Source organism: Aedes albopictus, chromosome 3 (assembly GCF_035046485.1).
Source record: "Aedes albopictus strain Foshan chromosome 3, AalbF5, whole genome shotgun sequence".
In the NCBI taxonomy this organism is placed as follows: Eukaryota; Metazoa; Arthropoda; class Insecta; order Diptera; family Culicidae; genus Aedes; species Aedes albopictus.
In genome coordinates this window covers 444779917-444806857 of record NC_085138.1, presented here as the reverse complement: position 1 = coordinate 444806857, position 26941 = coordinate 444779917, and the positions used below count along the sequence as shown (strand labels likewise).

At 39.9% G+C, this 26941-nt stretch overlaps 2 protein-coding genes across 3 annotated transcripts in view; one reads left to right on the top strand and one right to left on the bottom strand.

Moving 5' to 3' along the window:
• The first annotated feature begins 13876 nt into the window (after positions 1 to 13876).
• Positions 13877 to 26941, top strand: part of LOC109407611 (echinoderm microtubule-associated protein-like 2) — an 82106-nt gene continuing 69041 nt past the window's right edge. For both annotated transcript variants that reach the window (XM_029880331.2, XM_019680740.3), the window contains exon 1: positions 13877 to 14696. The gene's annotated coding sequence lies outside the window, so the exon portion shown is untranslated. The remainder of the gene's footprint in view (positions 14697 to 26941) is intronic.
• On the bottom strand, positions 17644 to 20086 carry LOC134292128 (uncharacterized). Its single transcript, XM_062860893.1, has 2 exons — positions 19344 to 20086; positions 17644 to 19283 (listed from the first exon to the last, which is right to left on the bottom strand). The coding sequence occupies exons 1-2, from the start codon at positions 19983 to 19985 to the stop codon at positions 18984 to 18986; spliced, it is 942 nt and encodes a 313-aa protein (XP_062716877.1). The 5' UTR covers positions 19986 to 20086; the 3' UTR covers positions 17644 to 18983.

Below are 26941 nucleotides of genomic sequence, written 5' to 3'. Positions count from 1 at the left end.
ATATGATCTAAGATGGTTTTCCTGCTCATTGTCCATCAGGTCATCGAAAATGCCGTGGTTTGATGTGCCGCATGCATGGGTTTGGTTCAATTGTATATTTGACCACTTCCAGCGGGACGCCTAGAACCGGTTTCGGAACACTACCGGTTCAAATATGATCTGAGACTATTTTTCTGCTTACCGCTCATCAGGTTATCGAAAATGCCGTGGTTTGATGTGTCGCATGCATGGGTTTGGTTCACTTGTATATTTGGCCACTTCCAGCGGGACGCCTAGAACCGGTTCCGGAACACTACCGGTTCAGGTATGGTCTGAGATGATTTTCCTGCTCATTATCCATCAGGTCATCGAAAATGCCGTGGTTTGATGTGCCGCATGCATGGGTTTGGTTCAATTGTATATTTGGCCACTTCCAGCGGGACGACTAGAACCGGTTCCGGAACACTACCGGTTCAGATATGGTCTGAGATGATTTTCCTGCTCATTGTCCATCAGGTCATCAAAAATGTCGTGGTTTGATGTGTCGCTTGCATGGGTTTGGTTCACTTGTATATTTGGCCACTTACAGCGGGACGCCCAGAACCGGTTCGGGAACACTACCGGTTCAGATATGGTCTGAGACTATTTTCCTGCTTACCGCTCATCAGGTTATCGAAAATGTCGTGGTTTGATGTGTCTCATGCATGGGTTTGGTTCACTTTGATATTTGCCACTTCCGGCGGGACACCCGGAACCGGTTCTGGAACACTACCGGTTCAGATATGGTCTTAGACTATTTTTCTGCTTACCGCTCATCAGGTTATCGAAAATGCCGTGGTTTGATGTGTCGCATGCATAGGTTTGATGCATTTTCATATCTTATCCCTTCCTGGGGTACCGTTCCGGAACACCTAAATGGCCATATCTCCGGAACGGCTGACCCGATCCGAACCATTTTCAATAGGAAACAATGGGACCAGATTCCGCGTCGAATGAGCCGTCGGTCATTGAAATCGGATGAGGTTTACTGCCAAAAAGTGATGTGAGTTTTTTGTACACACACATACACACACACACACATACACACACACACACATACACACACACAGACATCACCTCAATTCGTCGAGCTGAGTCGATTGGTATATAAGACTTGACCCCTCCGGAGGCTCTATCAAATTTTCGTTTTTGGAGTGAACATATAGCCTTTCGGTACACCTTGGTGTACGAGAAAGGCAAAAATGAACTTTTCCTATTTGCTTAGGCTTAACTATGTTGTAAAGCATGATATGCTATCAAGTCTAAAACTGATATATGGGCAAACCCCATGTTGATCTCCAAAGCACGCCCATGTTCTCCAGATACCTGTGTTAATGTGCATATTACAGGAAGGGCCTAACTAGGATTGCCCATATCGTCATGAGCCCTCAAAACTAAAGCTTTGTTTTTACAGATTTCAACATCCCAAGCTCTCTCTCTCACAACCACACTTGATCATTGCTGTTTCTCTCTTGCGGAAGGTACGTCGCAAACTGCCTTCTGATACATACGCCAGTGCCAGTGGGTGCGTATAAGCGCACAGTATTTCCACGCGATGACCGATTTCGACGAGGGTACTACAATTTCGCATCTATTTGAACTGCTTCAAAGTGTGGAAAGAAAAAAATACCTTAGTATCACACATGTTCTACAAAAGTGTGTATAACTCTTAAATGATCAAATTTAGTTATACAGGAGTTGCATGTACTTTTGAGGAACATTGGGACATGTTTTATTTATTTATTTATTTATTTATTTTACTCTTAATTATGGTTCTGAGCTTATCAATCATAACAGCAGCGAGTGAAAGGTGCCATAGACAAGGAGAGAGTGGTGGTTGAGGCTTTGTGTTCAAAAATCGAAGTGAATGTTGAGGACAGAGAAAAAAATGGATTTTGGAAGTGAATATTTTGTGGCTTAGCATAATCCATGTTTTCTTTCCAAAGTGTTCTGAACGGTAAACACACCAGAATAGATGAAATATTGCTCACAGACTGTCACAGTGAGTCACAGTGGCTTATTAACCCTTTGGAGCCGAATAATTTCGCCACTGCTGCCGCAACCTCGCTGGCCTCGATTTTATCGCCGAGGTCTTATTGACTCCTCCGGCTCCAAAGGGTTAAAGCTAAAAACATCTCCTACCTCGTGGCCATGACACACACCTTATACAGAGAGCGGTTACGTCAGAAACGGGAAAGCACGCTTATCACAAAAGTAAACCCAATTCCTGGAGGAATCCCTGGTGAAATTCATAAAGAAATCCATGAAAAAACCTTTGTATCTATCTCTGAGGAAGAATTCATAGAGAAAACTTTAAAAAATCACAAGAGGAATCAATGAAGAAATTCTTCGTGAAATGTCTGGTAAAGTTCCTGAAGAATTCCCGAATATATTTTCTGCAGAAATTGATTGATTTGATTTAGCTTTATTACAGAGACTTTCAGCCCTTGGCTGGTTCGTCTCGTAATTCTGCAGAAACCTCTGGAGGAGTTCCTGGTTACAGTCGACTCTCTACATGTCGATGTACTACATCTCGATATCTCTCCCTATCTCGATGGTTTGCTCAGTCCCTTCAAGCTGCATACATTTTACCTTTCTGCATGTCGATATCTCCTTACCTCGATATCCCCATATCTCGATGCGATCTCGTTCGTTTTTGTTCTTGATTTATTCTTCATATGTCGATATGCCAGGATATGCCTGCACGGTGCCCCCACAGACCGTTATTATAAAATAAAAATGTCCATCAAAACGAAGTTCAGGGATCGATTCCTGGTACCATTCTGCACCTGTGGGCAAATTTTTAAAATAATCCCTAGGAGGAATGTCGAGAAATCTCGATTTGATGTTGTATACTGATAAATTTTAAAGAAATCCATGTTAAGAATGGACAATATTACTTAAAAATCTACAAAAATTTCCCAAAGTGTTCAAAGTTGTTTCAAACCAGTATATATTTATTATCGTCACTTCAATTATACATATTTACTACATACCCAACTCAGTTAACTGATTAAACTGACTTAAGTATGTTATGCTAAGCCATGCATCGGTTTTCACGTAAGCATTAAAAATTTGATTTTTCCCCCATTATTTTATGAACATATTTTACATCCCAGTATTATACATTAAAATTTTTCCCAATTCTACAGCAAGTTTACAATTTGCACTCCAATTTTCATAGCGATATCAGCGTTCACTGTGGAGTTATGACAATAAATGTGAAAAAGTATGGAAACATTTTTTTTTTCTATGATTTTCTACTGAGTCGATTGTGTGCGTTGTGGTGTGCCTCTGTGCTCCGTTGAGATAAAACCAATCAAAATATCAAAATACAGTCGGGTCTTCTATTAGACGCTGCCGCCCACTTTACGCCCATTGCGTTTCCCAGGCTGTCCTCTAACCAATTTAGTTCATTTTTTTTTGTATATGATGGAGTATATAGTAAGCACTAAAAAATCATCTAAATTGGATGTAAGACAGTTGAGAAACTGCGGTGGGCATAAAGTGGGTGGCAGTATTTAACAGGAGTCTCGACTGTATATAATCAACCAAATGTATGGAAAACCTAAGTGATTTTGAAAAAAATAAATATTTGGATACGAATTGAAAATCAGTTGCATCGTATTTCTCCTCGCGTATATCATATTACTTCAAAAATGTAGCCAACATTCATAGAAATAGCGCCAAATTTTCACGAGTGGTATCCTAGTTTGTAAGGAAATAGCATTTGGAAGATATTATTCTACTTCGTCATGAATCCACAACAACGTACTAAATTTGTAATTACTAATTATACGTCGTAGTTTCCTGTTCTTCCAAAATTGGTGTACTATTAGATCTTTATTTAACACATATTTCTCAGTGATTTTCTAGTTTTCACATGCAAGAATATGTAGCACTTTTCATTCAAAAAACTGTTCAAAATTATAGGCAATATCAAAGAAATTAAATTCGAAGATAACCGTACACATCGTAGTTGCTACTCCGTGATTGACCAGAGCAATCGAAGTTGCACAGAGTACCAATGAATGTTAGGCTTGGGACTAGCTAATCATTCTTAATGTGCACAATTCGAGAGTTCAACATTTGAAAGTCAATAACGGCGCTGGCCACATCCTTACGGTCATCGGATCGATTATGTGTCAATACTCGCCTCATATAGGAGCGATGCATTTACAGCAAGGAACAATACAATACTAAATACTGAGCGCCCCTGTTCAAAAAGCTTAGCAATATCGAAAAAAAGAACAATTTTGTTTATGACTATTGTGGCTGAAAGCGTTATTCATTTTAAGAAAACTGAGAAATGATTCTGATTTTGAAGATCGTATATCGTATATTCCACAACGCACTTAATCAACTCAGTAGAAAATTGTAGGAAAAAATATGTTTTAACGCTGTTTCACATTTATTGCCATAACTCCACAGAGAACGCTAATATCGCAATGAAAAATTGGAGTGCAAATTGCAAACATGTTGTAGAATCGGGGAAAGTTTTAATGTATAACATTTGGAAGTAAACTTTGTTTATGAAACAATGATGAAAAAATCTAGTTTTAAATGCGTTCGTTAAAACTAGTGTATGGCTTAGCATAACATACTTAAGTCAGTTTAATCAGTTAACTGAGTTGGGTAAGTAGTAAATATGTATAATTGAAGTAATAATAAATATATACTGGTTTGAAACAACTTTGAACACTTTGGGAAATTTTTGTAGGTTTTTAAGCAATATTATCCAATCTGAACATGGATTTCTTTAAAATTTCTCAGTAGGGGTATTAGGGGCATAATGGACACCCGGGGCGAAATGGACACCCCTGATTTTTCCGAAACCGTTGACTTTTATGTAAAACTTTCAATGTATAAGTGTGAAGGAACAAATCATGGTTCTATTTCACAAAAGTACTATTTATATTGCTCTAAAATAACCAAAATATCATTGAAATTGAAATATGTTTTTCATATGGTGAAATTCTTATAATTTCGAAGCACCATCAAATAAGGTATTACAAGTGTTTGAGTGTGTCCACCATAAAAACAAATTGATTGTTACTTTATCTACATGTATACGAAGATTTAGCAATGGATGAAATATTTTATTTTTGATCAGAATTTACTTAAAATAGCAATTTTAATGTTGTAGTCGATTCGGGGCGAAATGAACACTGGCAATTGCGAATGGATGCACGCACATTGCATACTTTTAGGCGTTTTAGAGAGTTTGGAAAAAATCAATTCGATTATTTTAGTCTAAAGTTTATTTAATTAACTTTGATGTTATGAAAACTTGTCTAAGATGGAGTATTATATCTGTGGTATTAATCTCCGTAGGCAAATTACTTAACTGGTCGATGTAACCAAAGAATAAGCATAAAATATGCAGGGGTGTCCATTATGCCCCGATGGGTGTCCATTTCGCCCGTACCTTTCCTGCCAGCCCTGAAAAACACACGGTTTACTATTCATTATTTCTTCACAATACAGACATTCTACCTGCTGTAAATGATTGAAATATGAAGAAAACAAGTTAAAGTTGAAAGTCAACTGATAATATGTTAAGTTTTACTCAGTTTTACGGGTCTAACATACTCATTTGCTTAGGGTGTCCATTATGCCCCTAATCCCCCTATAAAACATCAAATCGAGATTTCTCGAGATTCCTCCTAGGGATAATTTTAAAATTTGCCCAGAGGTGCAGAATGGTACCAGGAATCGATCCCTGAACTTCGTTTTGATGGACATTTTTATTTTATAATAACGGTCTGCGGGGGCACCGTGGCCTGGTTTTTCAGGTTGCTAGATCTCGTTTCTTAGGTGCAAAACATTCTGGGTAGGCGAAGTGACATCTGTTTGTTGACGGTTTTTCCTAGTTAAGCGCTGTTTGCAGATCAGAAGGAATTTCTCAGCCTATCTTGATGCATGGGAAATTCCTTGCCTGAATCGCACAAGAAACCGGTTTTTCTTCGATCGGAGTATGCAGTAGCGAAGAAATGACATTTCAAATGGCAGTCACCGACGAAAGTTTCTGCCAGGAAACACTCAAGAAGTTTCTTGAGCGATTCCTTTCGAACTCGAAACTGCGCTTTACGGACGATTTTTCAATCTAATGTGCATTTCAAATTGGTTCTTGTGTTCGATCTCTCCCTATCTCGATGGTCCCTTCAATATCGAGATGTAGAGAGTCATTTGAGTAATCTGCCCTTCTAAGCATATCTGTCCCATGTTGTTTTGCATTCTTCCCGTGTTTGTATCAGTAACAGAGCCATTTGAAGTTGATTTGATAGCTTTTCCATTTAGCATCACAAATGAATATTCCACGATAACGTTAAGCATCTTTCTGGCATCGATTTTAAGATAGAACTTAAGTTAGAGCAGTGGGACAATATGCGTAGAAAAATAACATGGTACAGATATGCTTAGAACGGCAGTAATTTCCTGAGAAATTTTTAGAGGCATCCTCAGAAGAACTCCTTGAAAATTTCCTGGAGTAGTTCCTAGAATAAACGTTGGAGGAATTCTTAATCAAATCTCTGAAGAAATTGCTGTTAGGACTGTAGACATAATTTATAAAGACATCCAGGGGGCACTTCAATTTCTTGAGGTTTGTGCTAACGTAAGAACCTCGACAATACACATAAGATGCGACGCGAGACAGAACACAACACTTATAGTTCTTACAACAAGCACTTTTGTTGTAAGAACTATAAGTGTTGTGTCCTGTCTCGCGTCGCATCTTATGTGTAACATCCAGGGGGATTCCTGAAAAAAGTTGTGGGGAATATCTGGAGCAATTCCTGAAGGAATTCCTACAGAAATAACTTGAAAATTCTAGCATGAATTCCAGAAGAATTCTCAGCAAAAAAAACTTGAAAATCTGCAGGAATTCAGGAAGAAATGGCAAGTGGATTTCCTTAAGTAATACCAAAAGATATTCCTGTAGGATTCCACAAGGAAAGCCTGGAGGAATCCCAACAGAAACCTGGAAATTCATGGAAGAAGCCCTAAATGTAAATCTTTAGAGGAATGTTGGAAATCACCCGAGGAATTTCTGGATAAATTGATTCAGTAATTTCTGGAGAAACTCCTGAAGGCATTCACATGTACATTTTCTTAAGAAATCTCTAGAGGATCCCCGGAGAAACACCAAGGTGAATATCCGGTATAATTTCTGGAGAAATCCTAGCATAAAGTCCTGATGGAAACCTCAACAAAATTTTAAAAGAAGCCCTAGATAAATTCCAGGATGAATCCAAGGAGTAGTTCTAGGAAAAATTTCTAGATACATCCTTGGAGAAGCTCCTGTAGAAATTCATGGGAAAAGTCTTGCAGAATTACCAACAAGGAATCTGAAGGAATATCAAGAAAACCTTCTGGAGGTATTACAGGAGGAATTATAGGAAAAAAATCTTATGGACATATCTCACAATGATACATATTGCCCTTTACTGGCATTTTACCAGATTTGCTAGTATGTCTGAATCGTACTGGAAAAACTTGTAATTGATTAATAGGCACGAAATGTTGCTTAATGACAAATTTAGAGATGAATTTTGTGAAAAAAAACGCATTCTGGTGGGATTTGAACCCACGAAACCATGTTCACTAGACCGGAGCTTTAATTAACTAAGCCACAGAACAGGTAATGATTCTGCGGAATAGAAAGTCAAACTGACTCTTAAGCCACACCGCGAACACTCCTTTTTCACAAACCCATCTCTATTTCGGTATAGACGCCAATCCACAACACACTCGCGTTTGTGAGGGAGTGTTATTTTTATGAAGCCGAGAAAAATCTCAATATTAATTCCCGAAGGGTTTCCAAAGTAATTCTGAGAGAAAACCTAAGAAGAATTAATGATGGAATTTCTTGAACAAATTTCGGTGAGAAATCTCAGGAGAAAATGTTAGAGGAATCTCTGTGACAATCATAGCAAGGGGCCGTTCATAAACCAGTTGGATCAAATATTCTTGGAGAAATCCCTGGAGGCATGAAGGCAGAGAAGAAACTAATTTTACATCATGTTTTACATCCATATTCGAACGAGATTCAGCCAGAGAAGTCATTTCTACCTCAGCTCAGCAGGTTTGTGGATTTTGACGTATCAACAGGCAACGTTTACGTTTGTCCTGTTCAAGAGGTAACCAAGAAGAAGAGTCTTTCAGCAGTTTGAAACAATAATGGTTGAACAGGGTTAGACACCTTTAGGGCACCCTTTAATGGAACAGAAATATGTTAGTTTGCATATTTGGCTGTTTTCAAAAGTGACGCAAGATATGTTCGTTACGAGATTTATATACATATGACGCCAAAAGACTTCAACTGAACTAATGTGAATTAAAAGGAAAAGTACTTTAACCGATTTTATTTTTACTTACCGGTTTTCCACTAACAAGCCCAGTTTCATCATCATCATCATGTTTTTTTTTCAATTTTATTTATTTAGTTCAACATCAAATTCATGATAACACTGAATTTTTGCCGCCATAATACTCGATTCGCAGCTGCAGCTCTCCATCGTCGGTCACGCCCAACTCTCGCCAGATCACGCTCCACCTGGTCCGCCCATCGTGCTCTCTATGCTCCACGCCTTCTTGTATCAACCGGATGGTTAGCAAACACCAACTTTACAGGGTTGTTGTCCGGCATTCTTGCAACATGCCCTGTAGCCATCTTTCCCATCTGTAGCCCCATCTGTAGCCACTTTCAGGATGTTGGGTTCACCGTAGAGTGCAGCGAGCTCGTGGTTTATCCTTCTCCGTTTCACACCGTTCTCCTGCACGCCGCCGAAGATCGTCCTTACCCAAGTAACACACATGTTATATTAAAGTTACTACAGCGCAAGTTTTGGTTGTATAGAAGTTTATTTAACGTTATTTCAACACAATGTTAGAATTACGTAAAATAAACTTCTATACAACCAAAACTTGCGCTGTCGTAACTCTATTATAACATGTGTGTTGCTTGGGTAGCACGCGTCGCTCGAAAACTCCGAGTGCTTGCAGGTCCTCCTCGAGCATCGTCCATGTCTCGTATCCGTAGCAGAGTTGCACCCTATCACTATCAATAGGGCACTGCACTGTTTTGATTTTGTATGGGATTTTGACGTTTCTTGGCCTTGTTGTTTACAAAGTTTATGTAAGAGTGAAAGAGAAGGAGATAATTTCATGCAGTGCCCTATGGTAAGCAAATAGCTCATTTTGATAGGCCGACTGCGATCCAAGTCAGCGTGCGCTCTGTGGCGTCACTGTCACTTTTCATTTTCCATCAGAACAGGACTGACTGTGTTGGTGTGGAATATCAGTGATAGGTCATCTTTAAAATTCGTTTTGAAATCCGAATAGAGGATTACCAGAATGCAATTCTAGAATAAAGTTCAATTTAACTAGCATTGTACGTTAGTCATGAAAAAAGTTTTGGCTAAAACCACAAAAATATCAGTAAATTTGCAATGATAGGGATCCAGGGTGTCGGTCAATATCAAGTCGTCGTCTGTCATCGTCGTCCTGATCGGGCTGCAGTGATAGTGACGGTGGAGCAATATCAGTAGTCAACTGAGGTGAACTGGCAAGGCTGATTTTGCGCAGCTCTGATCCGTAGAGAACCACCGGTCTTATTAGCGTCTTGTACATGGTGCATTTGATGCGGTGGTGAATCTTTTTTACCGCAGTTTCTTCTGGAACCCGTAATAGGCCCGACTTCCGCTGATGATGCGCCTCCGAATTTCACGGCTCACGTTGTTGTCAGCCGTCAGTAAGGATCCGAGGTAGACGAATTCCTCCACCACCTCGAAAGTATCCCCGTCTATCGTAACATTGCTGCCAAGGCTTGTCCTGTCTCGCTCAGTCCCACCTACCAGCATGTACTTTGTCTTAGCCGCATTCACCACCAGTCCGACCTTTGCTGCTTCACGTTTCAGGCGGGTGTACAGTTCTGCCACCGTTCCAAATGTTCTAGCAATAATATCCATGTCATCCGCAAAACAGACAAATTGGCTGGATTTCGTGAAGATCGTACCCCGGCTGTTGAGCCCGGCTCGTCGCATAACACCTTCCAGGGCGATGTTGAATAGTAGGCAGAAAAGTCCATCACCTTGTCGTAGTCCCCGTCGAGATTCGAATGAACTGGATAGTTCACCCGAAATCCTTACGCTGTTCTGCACACCGTCCATCGTTGCTCTTATCAGCCTGGTAAGCGTCCCGGGAAAGCTGTTCTCGTCCATGGTTTTCCATAGCTCTGTGCGGTCGATACTGTCGTATGTCGCCTTGAAGTCGATGAACAGGTGGTGCGTTGGGACCTGGTATTCATGGCATTTCTAGAGCTGCCAAAATCGGGGGCTGACAAAATCGGGTCATCATTGTGTTTGATTTTACCCAACGTTTCGACTACTTTTTTGGTCTTCTTCAAGGGGTTAATCGATATTATCGTTCTGTGCCAAATTGGAGTGAAAAGTGATAGCTCGAGTTCATCGGTCGCAGAAGTTCCGCTTCGCATGCCGTCGTATGTGTGTTTTTTTAGTTCGAGCACAAACGGCGTTCTGAATGGTGGTACTTTCGACGACGTCGCCATCAATACAAAGTGATAACTGGGGCTCGTCGGTCGCAGAAATTCCGCGTGCCACCGTATGTGTGTATGTGCGTGTGTTACGACGCTACGACGAAGCAACTACTAGTAAACAATGGAAATGTGGACATCGCGGAGAGAATAACACGTCAAAACGTTACGCGGGTGTACAACCACCGCTGGAAAGATAGATGCAAATAAATTGGTGAGCTCGTTTCATGCTATTTATCTATTGTGAACATATGTAAAGTATTAGAAAGCAACATAAAGTTCTTTGATATTTTATTATTATTGCGACAAGCGTTTGTATATTTTTTACTTTGTTCAGTCCGTTAATCCAAGTAACGATATTAGCTTATAATTTCGGGTTCCTATGTTACGCTTTGCATGTAGAACGGAGTGTGTTTCACGATGGTGGTGCCATTCATTAGTAAGATGCTCGTTTTTCCATTCACGAAATAATGTGTATGGTTCATCATCTTCGGTCTTATATATTAGTCGAAAGAAAAATATAGCCTACACATTAGGGTGGGGCTAATTTCAAAAAATCTCTCCGATATATGATTTCCCAAATGGAAAATGATCTACTAGTCGAAATAAGTCAGCTGTACAAAAATTAGCGATTTCGGTTGATATTTTGGGGTGGCGCAAAGGGTTCAAGTGAAATTTTTGCTAGAACAAACTTTCAAAAATCATTTCAAATTTAATTTTCAAACTTATTTTTTCTAGACTAAATCGGTGATTCTAGAACCCAATTGGGCCAAATTTGTGCTCAAAATTGCGATATCTCTACTGGTTTCTGAGATATTTGAAAAAAAAATGTCGTTTTTCAGTATTTTTTGGGTTTGGTACCAAAATATGACATTTTTCTCAAATATCTCGGAAACCAGTGGAGATATTTTGAGCACAAATTTGGCCCAATCGGGTTCTAGAATCACCGATTTAGTCTAGAAAAAATAAGTTTGAAAATTAAATTTGAAATGATTTTTGAAAGTTTGTTCTAGCAAAAATTTCACTTGAACCCTTTGCGCCACCCCAAAATATCAACCGAAATCGCTCATTTTTGTACAGCTGACTTATTTCGACTAGTAGATCACTTTCCACTTGAGAAATCATATATAGGAGAGATTTTTTGAAAGCCCCACCCTACTACACATACACAGCCATCTCTTGGAAGAATCCGGAAAAATTATAAAAAAGACTACTTTTAGCATTTTTCTTGTTATTGAAGCGATCAGGCCAGGCCTACTGTGCAGTGTTAATGAGTATATTTTAAATAAATAGTAGAACGACGACATCTAGTCGACTGTTCCGTATAGTATGTGTAATCATGTGAAGCAAAAACGATGGGAGTGACGTTGCTAAGAAAGTTAATGTCACTCCGTTGATCCTTATCTTGCAGAATCCTGGGATAGCGGCGCAACAGAAATTTTCTCCTTATGTCTGTTCCTTCAATCATTTCGGTTAGTGGTTCTTCTGCGACTCTCCATGGAATGGAGTGTAGTGGGGTCACTGGACTCCAGTATTCGGACAGTGACCCGAGACATTGTACTGCCGTTTTTCATGCCTGTTAGCCCATTCGTGCACAGACATCTTTCCGTCTTGTTTCAGCGTCTGCCATCCCTTTCAGATTCCAAAAGGACTTCGTTTTCCTTCTGGTGGTGGGTTTTGGAAGTAGCGTGGATGGTGGCGTAGTACGGTAGTCTACTAAACTATGGACTAACAGTAACTGACGGAGAAAACTGCATAACACTTACGGGCCCTTCTTGCACTATTTTATAACAAACCACTAGTTTATAACAAACCACAACCAATTCGTATAAAATCTCAAAATCACTCCACACTGAAGTGTTTGCAACACATGAAGTTTTGGAAAATATCCTTAGTAACCGTTTTACGAATGTTCAGGAATTCGGGGTAATTGAGGATCACTCGCGGCGTTCAAGACATGAACGACACTTTATTACGGGGTAAAAACACATCTTCGGATTCCATTTTATTCAATTTGTTATTCTAAATTATTTATCGCAACCTAATATGCGCAACAGGGGGTTTAGGGTTTTGTGGCTGATGAGTGCCTAATGTGATCTAAAGAGATTGGCTTGGTAATGAGAACTGATTTGAAATAGAGGGCATATCTGACCACTGATAGATTTTGCTGCGACATCCTTAAAATAGCAAATAAATTCCTACACTGAAAAATAAAGGCTTTAAAAATTAAAATCGATATTGCACAAAGCCTATCTTTTTATTGGGTTTCTCATTAACTACTGTGATTATTTGAGAATCCACTAGATCATCATGTCTCAGCGACATTTCATACTTCTCAAACTTACTTTGCTATCCTATTTTGCATCCGACGCTCCTGTCATGCACTCAACCTAACTTGTGAACGCAAGCCGCTGCAAAGTCGTGTGCAAAACTCGACTGTGATAATAATGAATTTGGGCCGAGTCCAAGTGGGTGCAAATGTCGCAATAAATCAATGATTTTTTTTTAATAAAGGGTTTTCTGCTACCTATATTTTCTCCTACTAATGTTGCTGTCACATATTAAAGGCAAAAAAGGTTTTGCGAAAAAATATTGATCTAATCAGCACTGAAATAGCAGGAATTAGAAGGTTTTATTCTTCTGAAAAGGCCAACAACGAGATTGTCGAAGTACATGATTGCGGCTAACGATAGAAGCAACGTTCTTTTCCATATACTCTTTGTGGAACAAACAGCCATGCGTCTCCATTTGTGGTTCTTCTTTATAAAAAAAAAAATCTGAGGGTTTTTCTCTCCAAGTTACACTTCTAAATGTTTAAATCGTTTTATTTAATATTTCAAACTTTCTTGTTTTTAAATTCTTGTACAAAATATTCACAGCGTAGTGCACATTCAGCAAACCTGTCAGGGTCATGTAGACCCTAATATCGTACTAAAGGGTTAAGCAGCTATTCAAGTTAGTTCTTAGGTTCCAACAATTATGAAAATTTGGATTCCTTTTTGACTTGATGCCACTGGAAACTCCAATTCATGAGGATCAATCTTATATTTCTTCCTCTAGAAACCGACTTACTTCGAAGGCGTCCAATTCGGCGGAAAACTGTACGCGATCAAGTACGTCAACAATACCTGAAAACGTGAGCATAACAGCATACGGACTCCACCACACACCTCCGGATCGCCGACTTCGACATAAATGGGTAATAGCTTACTCAGATGGGAAGGAAGAGAGACATCGTGCACGAATGAGGCGTTGAGTCGCGTCGAGTGCCTTTTCGACTTACAATTCAGTCGCACCATTGCTACGCATCAAACAAGCTGTGCGTGTGCATTTTGTCGTTTTTTTTTGTACGCAGTCAGTACGAATCGTCGCGACAACTTGGAAGAGGATGTCGCACATCCGCTTTTGAAGTGTGCGGTGTACAAATCAAAATCAATGAAACCAAAAGGTTGTGACTTGTTAGTCTTATCAAGTTGGAACGTCGTCGTTGTCCAGAAAAGACAGCTTAGCGATCGAGCGGTCGGTTGCTTGCTAGTGATGTTTGTATTATTGTTTATTTAAATAATTAAGCAAATTTTGCGGTTTATTTTTGCGTCGACTCGTTTGAGTTGAGTAAGCGCTATTCGATTCCGATGGGCCGTGCGGTGTTTGTGAGCTGTGTGTAAATATCGGTAGTGTTTATGCATGGAGCTTTCGATTGGCTTCGGCCACAGGGCTATTGCTGTTTTATTATTTTAGTGGCAGCGGCAAGCCGCTTTTTTGTGGCCTTTTGTGGCTGTGGTGGTGAAGTGGCGTTGCCTATGGTGGATACAAGTTTGTATTTCTCTCGACTGGAGAGAACGCGGCAGCAGCAGCAGCCCGACTGTAGTGGCTGATGCCCTTTGGGCACATTATTTATGGATCTGTAGTCATGTGTTGTAGCCGTTGGGTGTCAGTATTCGATATTTTCGAATGCTATTCTGTTTACTAGCAGCAGTGTGTGGTATGATTTTGCAAGTTTTTGACTGGCCATCGGTGTGTTGCGGAAGACCATGACCGACGACGATCCTTGAGATTCCTTTTTCGGATTGTCGTTTTTTAAGATCATCATTAATAACACGAGATACATGAAAGATACCGAGAGGTGAGTACATGTTTTGCTTTTCGATAATCTTGAACTCATTGCCTATGATATTTCATTTATAATAAGAGGAAGGTAATCTACAGTTGAAAACAATATGTGTATTGATGTTAGGTGGACGATGCTGGACCGTTTATAGAATTATTCTTCTCATTTTCCTCATTTTCAAGCTTTTAAATTGATTCTGCCTAATAATATGCAGGGTGTTGATGATCCATTTCGAATGTTGCTTTAGTTTTTTATCGTGATGCTTAAAAAAATTCTACATTTATCAGTAGGTACATGATAATGCAATTAAAAATGCTTTTTGTGTTTTCAAACTTTCTATGGATTCAACAACTAACTTCCTTAATTCAAGAACCATTCAATCTTGAGCATGGGCAAAGACAACCGCGCACTTCGTGGTTGCTACTCAAGGATTGGCTAGAACAATCAATATTGGACATTACAGCAACAATGGGGTTGATTATCTTCAATATGCATCTCTGACAGCGAGGGCTCCAAGTTTCAGAAAGTCAATAACGGCGATAGCTACGTCTTTACGGTTATCGAGGAAAGGAACGAGACCAATATGACCTCTGCGTCTCCACAGTTGTTGTGGGAAAGAGTTTTTGATATCGGTAAAGGATGGATCTCTCGTTTGTCGGGTGAAGATCACTGCGTCCAGATTTTAGAACTATTGTGATATACCCTTTTGTTGTGAGGTACGCAAGTTATCTCAGTAACATATTTGTCACTGAGATACCTTGGTATCGACTGAACTCAAGACCATCTATTATTGATGAATAGAGATCCTGAGTTACAGTATGTGACTCCCCCATTCTGGCGAGACTAGCTTTATGAAGCCAACCACGTCCTTGGGAGATAAGATCCATATGTCAGCAGGCCCTAAAAAGGGCTTGCTGAGAACTTTGAACCTACGTTGAGTGAGTGCACTGCAATAGCAGAGGATGTGTTCTGATGTTTCCCTCTCCTCGTCACAGAAGCGGCAATTTGAGGTTTGGATTGCTCCGATCTTTTGTAGATGGTATCTGCAGGGGCAGTGTCCAGTTATTAGGCCAGTGTAGATGTTGAGATCCCTTTTGTTGAGACCTTATAGTTGTTGGGTTTTCTTGGGGTTTATCGTTACGAGCCTTTTGGATTGGCTCGTATGGGGAAGTGCATTCCAGTTTGATGTGATTTGACTGACCATATATTTGTTCAGTTCCATTTTTACAGAGCAGTCTGAGATCCCGCAGAAGGGCTCAGGGCCAATGAACCTTTCATTAGATCCATTTCTGGCTAGCTCATCAGCAATCTCGTTTCCCTCTAGACCCGTATGTCCTGGGATCCAATATAGGTAGACTCGATTGCGTATGGATAAGTTTTTCAAAGCCAGAATGCATTCCCACACTAGCTTTGAGTTACAAGTGTAGTTATTAAGCGACTTAAGAGCCGCTTGGCTGTCAGAGAAAATACATATTTTTGCAAACCTATACTTTCTCCTCAGGCATAATAACACGCATTCTAATATTGCATATATTTCCGCCTGAAATACTGTGGGCCACTGTCCTAAGTGGACAGAGATTTTTGTTCTAGGGCCATAGATTCCGGAGCCTGTCAGATTATTCATTTTCGAACCATCTGTGAAGAAATTTATAGAGCCTGTTGGAACGCTGGGTCCACCTCCTTCCCACTCCTGGCGGGAAGGAATGAGCACTTCGTAAGGTAAGTCATAATTGACTACCGTTTCCATCCAGTCACTACAAATTCCTATTGCGGGATTTATGGAAATTCATTTAATATGCTGAGGTGACCCGTAAGGTCTCCCGACAGCAGTGTTTTTGTTCTCTTTAACCTTAGAGCATTTTGTCCGCTTCCAGCTTTATGAATTGATCTAACCGGGGCAGGTGAAGCATTGCGTCTAGGGCCTAAGTGGGTGTACTACGAACTGCACCAGTGATCGCTATGCAAGCGGTGCGTTGGATTTTGTTGAGCTTCGCCCTTGCAGCAGCCTCATTAGTTTTAGGCCACCAGACAAGGGAAGCGTAAGTAGTCCTGGGACGAACAATGGTTTTATATATCCACATGATCATACTTGGTTTTAGGCCCCATCTTTTACCCAGGGTTTTTGAACAAACCCAAAGTGTATTGAGACCTTTCTGCACAACTGATTGGAGATGAGAGTTCCAATTCAGTTTTGCGTCGAGTATGACACCTAGATATTTTACTTCGCTTGAATAAACTAGTTGTGTCTGATTCAAGAAAAGGGGTTTCAGTTGGACCTTCCTCCGTTTGGTGAAAGGGATAATGGAAGTTTTTGTAGGATTTATGCCTAGTTGTTCCTTATGACACCAGGAAAAAGTGTGATTTAGAGCAGATTGCATTCTTTCCACGATAACACTCTCGAATTTGCCTCGTACAATAATGACAACGTCATCAGCATATCCAACCACTTCGAAGCCTCTTCTCTCTAAGCTGTCTAGAAGCTCATCCACCACCAGTGACCACAACAAAGGAGAAAGCACTCCGCCTTGCGGACACCCCCTCGCTGCTTTAACAGTAATATCAAGAAATGCTACAAGAGCAATTTATTTTGCATTAAGTGTTTTTTCGATCTTTTGAACTACCGTATGTAGTGCCGAGATCGTAGATTTTCCACTTTGATAAGCGAATTGGTTTTTTGACAAAGACATTGCTTTCATAAATTTGTGATTTATGTACTCGCATTGTACCTTTTCCATAATTTTGAGCATTACAGAGGATAAATTTATCGGCCTGAATGCTTTGGGGTTGGTTTTAACTCTCTTTCCTGCCTGTCTTCGGAATGCAGGATTTGACGCCAATCGTTGTGTATATGCCCCAAAACCAGACTCGCCCTAAACATGGTGGAACCAGTGTTTTCTCCTCTTTTTGGATCAACTGGGAATATTCCATCCATTCCAGGAGACTTAAATGGCTCGAAAGATCTCACAGCCCTCTCAACCCTGGCCCGAGTGAAAGCTTCCTTTGCAACCTTTATTGCGTCTTTTTTAGATCCAGAAACCCATGATTGGATCTCTTGTGGATTTGAGACAGCAATTCCAGTGTCTTGGTCGCCGATGCTCGACTCAGGGATTGAATCAGGGAAGTGGATCTTTAACAATTCGCTCAGTGTATCGCTAGGCTCTACAGTGAGCGAACCATCCGTCTTTCGGAGGCTACCCACACCATTGGAGTGGTATTTTGAAAGAGTTTTTTGGAGTCTGGCCACTACGGGTGTATTCTCTATGCTTTCACACATTAGAATCCACGATTTCCGTTTGGCTGACCTTATTTCTTTGTTGTAGTTCGTCAGGGCCTTTCTGTATAGGCTCCAATCGCCGGTTCGCTTGGCACGATTGAATTCCCTACGCGCAGTTTTCCTAAGCTTCTCAAGAGTTTTATTCCACCATGAAACGTCTCTGCTCGAACTAATTGATTTAGTTGGACAGCTCTCTTGGTAGGCATTAAGGATTTTGTTTTTAATGGATTTGGACGCATCTTCTAATTGTGTAATGGACTTGATGTGACTTTCTATGATGTACTCTTCAGATTGTAGGATAGCTGAGTAGGATTCCCAATCAGTTTTCTTAGGATCTTTAAACGTTTTTTATAACGTTAGACCCCCTTCCCATTCGAAGATGATGTGTTTGTGGTCTGACATTGATATTTCTTCAGAAACATGCCAGTTTTTTTATTTTATCAGAGATAGACCGACTACATAGAGTCAAGTCCAAAACTTCCTGACGAATGAGGTTTTCAAACGTGGGCTTGTCACCAACATTACAAATGTCAATGTTCTTGGAAGAGAGAAACTGTAACAGGTACTCACCTCTGGTGTTTATATTTGTACTTCCCCATACGGTGTGATGTGCATTCGCGTCACACCATATGACGAAGGGGATGTTGTGTCGGTGGCTGTAGGCTACGAGCGCAGCTATTTCTGGAGGAGGGATTTCGTCCACGTCACCTGGGAAGTATGCCGAGACCATCAAGATCTCTCTACTTCCTCTAGCGGAAGGTACCTCCATCCTGACAGCTACGATGTCCCTTTTTATGAATTCTGAAATTGGAAAGTATTTACAGTTGTTATGTAATAAAATAGCCGCTCTAGGAGAAAGCTGGCTGTCATCATATACCAACTTACATGAGTGTTGTGGAATACCTTGTATTCTGGATTTATTGACCCATGGCTCTTGAATGAGGGCCACGGTTAGATTCTCTTTGGTGAACCTCCGACAGAGCACACCCGTGGCGCTCTCAGCATGGTGGAGGTTCACTTGCAGAACTTTAGTCGCCATTTCCGGGGTTACCGCTTTTTTCCGGACGACGACTATCCGGCTTTGGATGTTGCGGATCATCAGGGTGTCGTTTGGTGTTACAGTTTGAGTTGTTTCTCTTCCCTGTAGCGACCTGGCCCGCCAGTTTCGCCTCTGTGGTCAAACTGTCGCTTTTTGCACTCCCTTTGCCCTGTTTAGATACCTTTGGTTTGGTACCACTAGAGCAGGGAGTCGCATGTAAGCTTCGAGCTTTTCCTTTAGAGGCGGACTGACTAGCCTTTATGGTGCTTTTGGGGTGAGATTTACTAACCTCGCCCGAACCGGAGGCTTCCTCAGATTTCTCTTGGGTCGGCTTTCCAGTTAGCCGAACCTTGCCCGAACAGGAGGCCTCCTCAGATTGCTCTTGGGTCGGCCTTCCAGTCGGATTGGCGGTATCGGCAGTCGGTTGATCTGTAATCTTCCTTAGTTGGATTTCACCAAATCGGTAGTTGAGGGTGTATTTGGACTTCTTCAACTTTTCCATCGACGCACCCTCTACTGTGAAGATCCATTCGACATGAATGTCTTTCAGAATGGATCGTTTCACAATACGCCGATTAGTTGTTGTGATGTCATTTTGGCTTTCTATGAGAGCCTTTATTCGGTCGTTGTCATAGCTGGAGCTTTGTGGGAAGAATGCTCGGATCATCTCTGGACGTGGAATCGCCACTTCGTCCATTGCCATCAGCTCTGCACCTTCCCAGGGTTTCATGGATGGGGATATTCTCTTTAACCACTCAGCAGTCTCTTGATCCTTACAGATTAGAACCATGTAACCGGACTTGTAGATGAGGTTGTTGAATTTGGGTTTTATTGGCTCGTTTCGTTGTTGAACTACTCTGAGCAGGAGTGCTTCTTGTAGAAGGTCTAGCTGGGCTGTAGTGAGTTGGACGGTGGGAAAGTCTTTGGGTATTATCCCGACCTTCACGCTTTTGGCCATATCACTGTAGCTGATACCAGCTGTTTTCCTCATGGGTGGGTTTTGTTATCCAGACACGTTTTTCTGAGGCGCGCTGTTTGTGGGCTGTTGGGCGCGCTCTCTCGGATCCAGATGGTGCTTCACCCTTTTTTGTTTGGGGTCCTCTGTGGCGGATTTGTGTAGGTCGTTTCTCGAGCGTTTTGAGGAAGTGGGCTCGCTCTCCTTATTCAGGATTATGGACAAGGCCTCATTCCGGTCTTTTCCCTTCTCCCGGAGAGTTCTAAGCTGCTTCCTCTGCGAACGTGTGAGTGTGGGGAGTTTCTTACTCGGAGCCCCCTTGGCTTCCGTAGAACCCTGGATAGTTACATTGGTAAGTAATGTGGTAGTCCTTTACGTGGTAAAATCCGCAATACAACTGTAGACACTTTTTTGAATGTGATGCAAAATGCCGTCAGCCATCAACAACGAAGCGTCTGGATAGTTACATTGGTAAGTAATGTGGTAGTCCTTTACGTGGTAAAATCCGCAATACAACTGTAGACACTTTTTTGAATGTGATGCAAAATGCCGTCAGCCATCAACAACGAAGCGTCTCCATTAGTCTCACGAACTCCTTAGAAAGATAAATTTTGTAGAAAAGTAACTCGATAACCGTAGGATAAATTAAGAAAAACAGTTCACATATCTGGCCTTATTTTTTTCCGTACTACATATCAGGCCTTCACAAGGATTCTTTATGCAAGCATATTTTGACTTTTAAGTTATTTTCCTGTTAATTGAAAGAGCAATGCATAAGATAAGTTGTTCTGGAAAGAAATGGGCGAAATTTATCTTCTAAGCAAGCTGAATTGATTGGAAAACATTATAGGAAATTATAGACGGCGTTAAACGAATATCTTTATGACGTACTATATTCTTCCTATATTTTTACTTTTCTGTATATCATGCTTAGACGATCAATTTTAAAACTGCAATAGGTATGAATACTTTGATGATGATGAGCCGGGGCTTGTTAGTGGAATACCTGCAAGTAAAAAGAAAATCGGGTTAAGTACTGTTACTTTTAATTCCACAAAGAATTTGCATCCTTTGACAGATACGTATTTCGACCTCAACTGCAAGGTCGTCTCCAGTGTCTTGTACTTGAAAACTTTGATATAAAAAGCGAATGTTTTGCATTCAACCTACTCAAATTGACACATAACAGTTATTGGACTTCTTTGAGTTTTTATCAAAGTAGAATCCATAGCATACCTAATCATTATCTACTACAGTAAACTGTCATATATTTGAACATTTATGTTGGTGTCAAACTTACGCAACAGTGTACGAAAAAGTTGATAATTTAATAATTTTCCGTCAATTGGATTCATGTTTGGATTTTTCAATCTCTCAACCGTTTTTTGATTTTTGTAGATATCCGTTTTTTTATCAGAAAACCCACAATTTTCAATTAAGTTTTTAGGATTCGGACCGCCTTCGCTACAATCTGCCTATGCGAAAACCTTAAACAACACGTAATACTAACGGTAACGAAAAGATTGAAATAGAACTGTGTAAAACGCATAAACCATATAGGTCAGCGATCACCAAAATGCGGCCCGCGGGCGCCATACGACCCTCTAGAAGTGGCTGAGAAGTTTCATAATAACAATGTGTGTATAAGAATGTATTCCAATTACTAAACTACTGTAGGTTTCGCGGAGGACCGGATAATTATCGGCAAAACTTATAGAATCGGTATAGGTAATACTGAAGGCTTATTCTGATAGCCAATGGCTTTTTCCGAAATACTGAAACATATGACCTCCACTTTAACATCCTAGTCAACTTCCTATACGACTTAGTGTTAGCTGGGAATTTGAAAACGATTTTTGAAAGTTTTCCAAACTGTGAATTTTATTAATAATCTGAGGTATATTACAAACTTCTCTTTATGTTGTTTTTTTTTTCTAATGTTCAAAATTTTGATCTGAAAATATTCAAAACTATATGCCAGCCCTACAAGGTCAGGGTAACTGGAGGAACATCACCCAAGAGTCAAGACCAACGAAGATGGTGCTCTGATGCTGGAGTGAAGTTACTTTGTAGTCAACAAGAGACAAAAAAAGATAGAAAATCAATAAAATCTGGTACATATGGCATAATCATCGTTTGGCATACTACTAGTCGCTTAACATATGGATATGAATTTGACACAATTTTATTTTTTAATACTTCTCCTCAGTTTGTCTGCCAATATGATGAATTTAGGCTTAATTTTACAGAGTATTTATCACGGATTCTAGATTTCTGGCAGAACTCGTCAAAAATGTACTGTTTAAATTCAAGAATTTCTTTTGCTATTCTTGGAGTTTCTTGTATTCTTTTGAAAAATTATTCTGAAAATATTTTTGTAAGAAATTTTTTTCTGAAATGTTTTAATGGAATTCAACGATGTTTCCAGAAATTCAGTGTCAGAATTATTTGAAAAATTTACCTGCAATTTCTATGACAAGGAGATGTTATCAAACGATTTTTCAAAAAAAAACCTAATTAATCCACCTACAGGTGATGGCTCCTTAATCGTGCCTACGAAAACTAATTTCAACAAAACTCAAGTGACATGTTGATAAATATCGCACTTTCATATGTTTAACAAAATTCCTTTTCATGACACCTTTAATTATATCGTTTATCTGGCTTTTGATGTTTGAGCTTTGAACTCTTACAAAAGCCGCAACTAAGAATTTCGAGCCACCATTTTGGTTTTTAGTTCGCCATCCTAAAACTTCTGATCGTCATTTTTGGAGTCCAGACTTCTTCCCCATATCAGGTATACCCATATTGAATGGTTTTAGAGCCTAAAACTCCAATAAACAGCCGCCATCTTGGATTTTGGACCACCATCTTGATTATACTGGTTGCTATTTTTGGACTCCGGAAATTCTCCCTAAACCAAATATACTCATAGTGAATTAGCCTAAAACAACATTGAAAAGCTGCCATCTTGAATTTGGGACACCATCTTAGATTTTAGATCGCCATCTTGGATATTCTGGCCATCATTTCTGGACTCCGGACATATTCACCATACTACATAGTCATATTCCATTGTTTTAGAGCCCAAAACTTAAACAACTTAAACAACCACCATATTAGATTTTAAACCGCCATCTTGAATAATGCGGTCACCATTTTTGGACTCCGAACATCTTCCACATATCAAATATACCAATATTCAATGATTTAAGAGCCTAAAACTTCATCAAATCCGAGATGAACTAGCCTAGGGTTGAAAATCTCGTTAATACAGACAAAAAAACTTCATCAAATAGCCGCCATATTGTATTTTGAGACGCCATCTTGAATATTCTAGTCGCCATTTTTGAAGTACGTTCTACTTCCCCATACAAAATATACCCATATTCAATGGGTTAAGGGCCTAAAACTTAATTAAACTGCCATCATCTTGAATTTAAAGCCGCCGTTTTGGATTTTAGACCGCTTTCTTGGATATTTCGGTCGTCATTTTCAAACTTCAGATATCTTCCCCATACGAAATATACCCATTTTGCATAGTTTTTAAGCCTAAAACTCCATTAAATAGTTTCCTTTTAATTTGGAGTAGCCATCTCTGATTTTAGACCGCCATCTTAGATATTCTAGTCGTCATATCATATGGTTTTAGGGCTTAAAACTCTATTAAACAGTCACCATCTTGAATGTTGAGTCGACATCTTGAATTTGGAGCTACCATCCTGTATTTTATGGTGCCATCTTGGATATTCTGGTCGCAATTTTTGGACGTCGGACATCCTCCCCATACCCAATATACCCATATTGCAAGGTTTTGCATGGTTTAGCATGGTTTTAGAGTTCAAAACTCAATTAAACAGCCGCCATTTTGGATTTTAGGTCACCATCTTGTATATTCTGGTCGCCGTTTTTGGAGTTCAGACTTCTTCCCCATACCAAATATACCCATATTTCCTAGCATATTTCATTGTTTTAGAGCCTATAATTTAATTAAACAGACGCCATCTTGAATTTGGAGCTGCCATCTTGGATTTTAGGCCATCATCTTGAATTTAAGGGCGCCATATTGGATATTCCGGTTACCATTTTTGGGGTGCAGACTTCTTCCCCATACCAAAAATATCAATATTCAATGACTTTAGAGCCTAAAGCTCAATTAAACAGCCACCATCTTGAATTTGAAGCCGCCATCTTCAATATTAGGCTGCCATTTTGGACCGACATCGTGGAATTTCTGTTCTTCAGTGTTGATTTCCGCATAAAATTCGTCAACCACGCTGAAGGCTACAAAACTCGCTGCTGTTTGATGTGTCGCATGATGGGACTTGGTTAAGTTTTAAATACAGACAGTTCTGCCGGTTCTGGTCCGGATCACTGAAATGGCCATAACTCCGGAACGCCTTGACCGATCTGAACCAATTTTAATAGCAAACAATTCGATAAAACTCCGGTTCCATTCGAGCTATAATCCGAAAAATCGGCCAATGAGAAGGGCCTTAAAAGTGAGTGAACTTATTTTGCGCACAGACATACATACATACACACGTACATACACACATACAGACATCATCTCAAATCATCGAACTGAGGTGATTGGTATATTCGACTTGATCCTCCGAGCCTTTTTTCGAAAAATCATTTTTTAAGTGAATATATAGCCTTTCCAGTACACTTAGTGTACGAGAAAGGCAAAACAGAGATTCGGCAATATAATCTTCAAGGTATAACTTCCAGATCAAGGTTGTTCACCGATAAATTATCGACAGTTAACTCAACGCATACTCGATCACGATAAAGGTTACCGTAGTGACGGCATCAACAACGGTTCAGATCATGAAGAAATTTTTCCGGAGACGTTATCGTGTCGATAATCTCCACAGTTAACTGTATTGCCGATGACGAAGTTGTCTGAAGACGTTATCGTGATCGACAATTATCAATAACAGACGTTTACTTTATCGGCGATAACGAATATATATCGATTAATAACCTTGTATCCAGATAGTTCAACAAAATATGTTCTAATCTTTTCAATTCTAATTCTTGCACAGCCAGTATTGAATTGAATCTTAGAAATATCAAAATTCTTTCTGATTGTTTGTCAGTATTAATAGTTTCAACATATCAAAGATGTGATACAAATATTAAAATGAAGAGGTCCACTGTGCAGACTAATGGGGGGAGGGGTTGGGGGTGTGGTCAAATAATTAAAAAAATATGAAGCGATCAGGTTCTCCACTTATGTATCATAGACCACGCACCACAACCAACCGCTTCGTTTTAGGAGGAGGGGCTTTCTACGCACCACCACGAATCGATTTTGGTCGATGTTTTTTATATAATTGGATTTTTTATGCTATTCCTTTTTAAATAAGAAACCATTTTTTTCTAGTCTAGTCTAGTCTACAGATAAACAGTCATTCATTGAAAGAATCCTGGAAAATGATAGAACCGACTAATTCTACCATTTTTCTTGTCATTATTAATGCTTGCAGTGCATCAGAAATGTATTACAAGCATTAAAGTGGCCAGGCCTACTGTGCAGCGTTATTGGTTTTACAAGAAAGCTATAGAGTGGGGACATCTCGTACCAACCGCTCAGCCTTTGAGAAAGCAACCTTGAAAATCGGTGGGGGTGACGATGCTAAGAAAGTTAATGTCACCCATTGGTCCTCAGTTCCCAGACAACCAGAAATCCTATAAGATGTTGCATAAGATGATAAAATGGAGGCCATATGCGTACATGCTTCCATTTAAGCGCATGTAAAATGTACGCATATCGCCTCCACTTTATCATCTTATGCAACATCTTATACGATCAGTGGTTGACTGGGTTTCCTGGGATGGAACACAGGTATTTACTCTGTGTCCTGACCCTTATGCCTAGGCTTAAGCGCCATTACTCGCTCTCTGAAACGAAAAAAGTGTAATGAAGTGTAATGATAAAACAAATATGATGAATAGAATCGAAAACGTACAAATAATTATTACGACTTGCAGACAACTTCGCAATGCACATCAAAACGAATTCACCAAATTAGTAATACAAAACAAAATAGTAAAGAATGCTAAATTTTAATTTACCTGAATTGACCTGAAATAGACCTGAAATTATATTTATATAAAACAGCTTGACCTCACTAAATTAAAACTTTGTTACACTGCTGTTAGACCACAAAAACCCTTTTGGCTCGCTATTGCTCGAGTTGCTATACCCATCTGCCCATCAGCTAATGACTGGTCCACGTGAGTTACCTAGAAGTTTGTTTCGGATCTTCAAGCTACTACCCGCGTATTTACGCTTGCACTCAGTGAGTGACAGCCATTATTTATGGTTCAAAATAAAAAAATAAGAAGCCCCCGATTCACTCCTCCGGGCAGACATCCTCGGAACTAACAGTTACTTCCGAAGCCGGATTACACCCGTACAAAAAAAAACTTCTCGCACAGTCATGTAGCACTACTAAGCTGCAAGTCCATTGCAAAATTTGCTTCAAACTGGCACAAACGTACACTCCAAAGACCATACATTCATATTAACTTTAAAACAAATTTATTGCAATTGCATTTTTTTGAGTGGCCATCGGCCAAATTGGTTCAAAAATATGACAGCAGTACGACCTAAACACAGCACGCAAAATTTTGTGCGTCCTTCCTCGCGCGCGGCACACTTCGATTTCATAAGAAACTTTTTTTTTCATATCAAAAGTCCATATTATGTCTCGACTAATGCGGCTATGAAAAAATAGAAATCATGCAAATAAAAAAACATATATAGGGGGTGGCCAAAATGTTTGGGATAGGCAACTTTTTTTTCTCTCACATATAAGTTCAACATTTTGTAACTTTTCATAAAGAGCATAAAAATTCTCAAATTTTGACTGCTTGTCAACCTATTATATGTCAAGTTATATGTGCATCATTGGTACAAATTTGGGCTCGATTGATTAATCTTTCGCGAAGTTAGACCCGTGCTCGTGAAACACTATTTT

Bases quoted from the DNA above. Each gene is read 5' to 3' on its own strand.
- LOC134292128 (XM_062860893.1), bottom strand. From the start codon at position 19,985: ATGAGGAAAACAGCTGGTATCAGCTACAGTGATATGGCCAAAAGCGTG. The intron at 19,284-19,343 runs GTTCGGCTAACT...GGTTCGGGCGAG, and splicing joins AGGCCTCCTGTTCGGGCAAG to GTTAGTAAATCTCACCCCAA.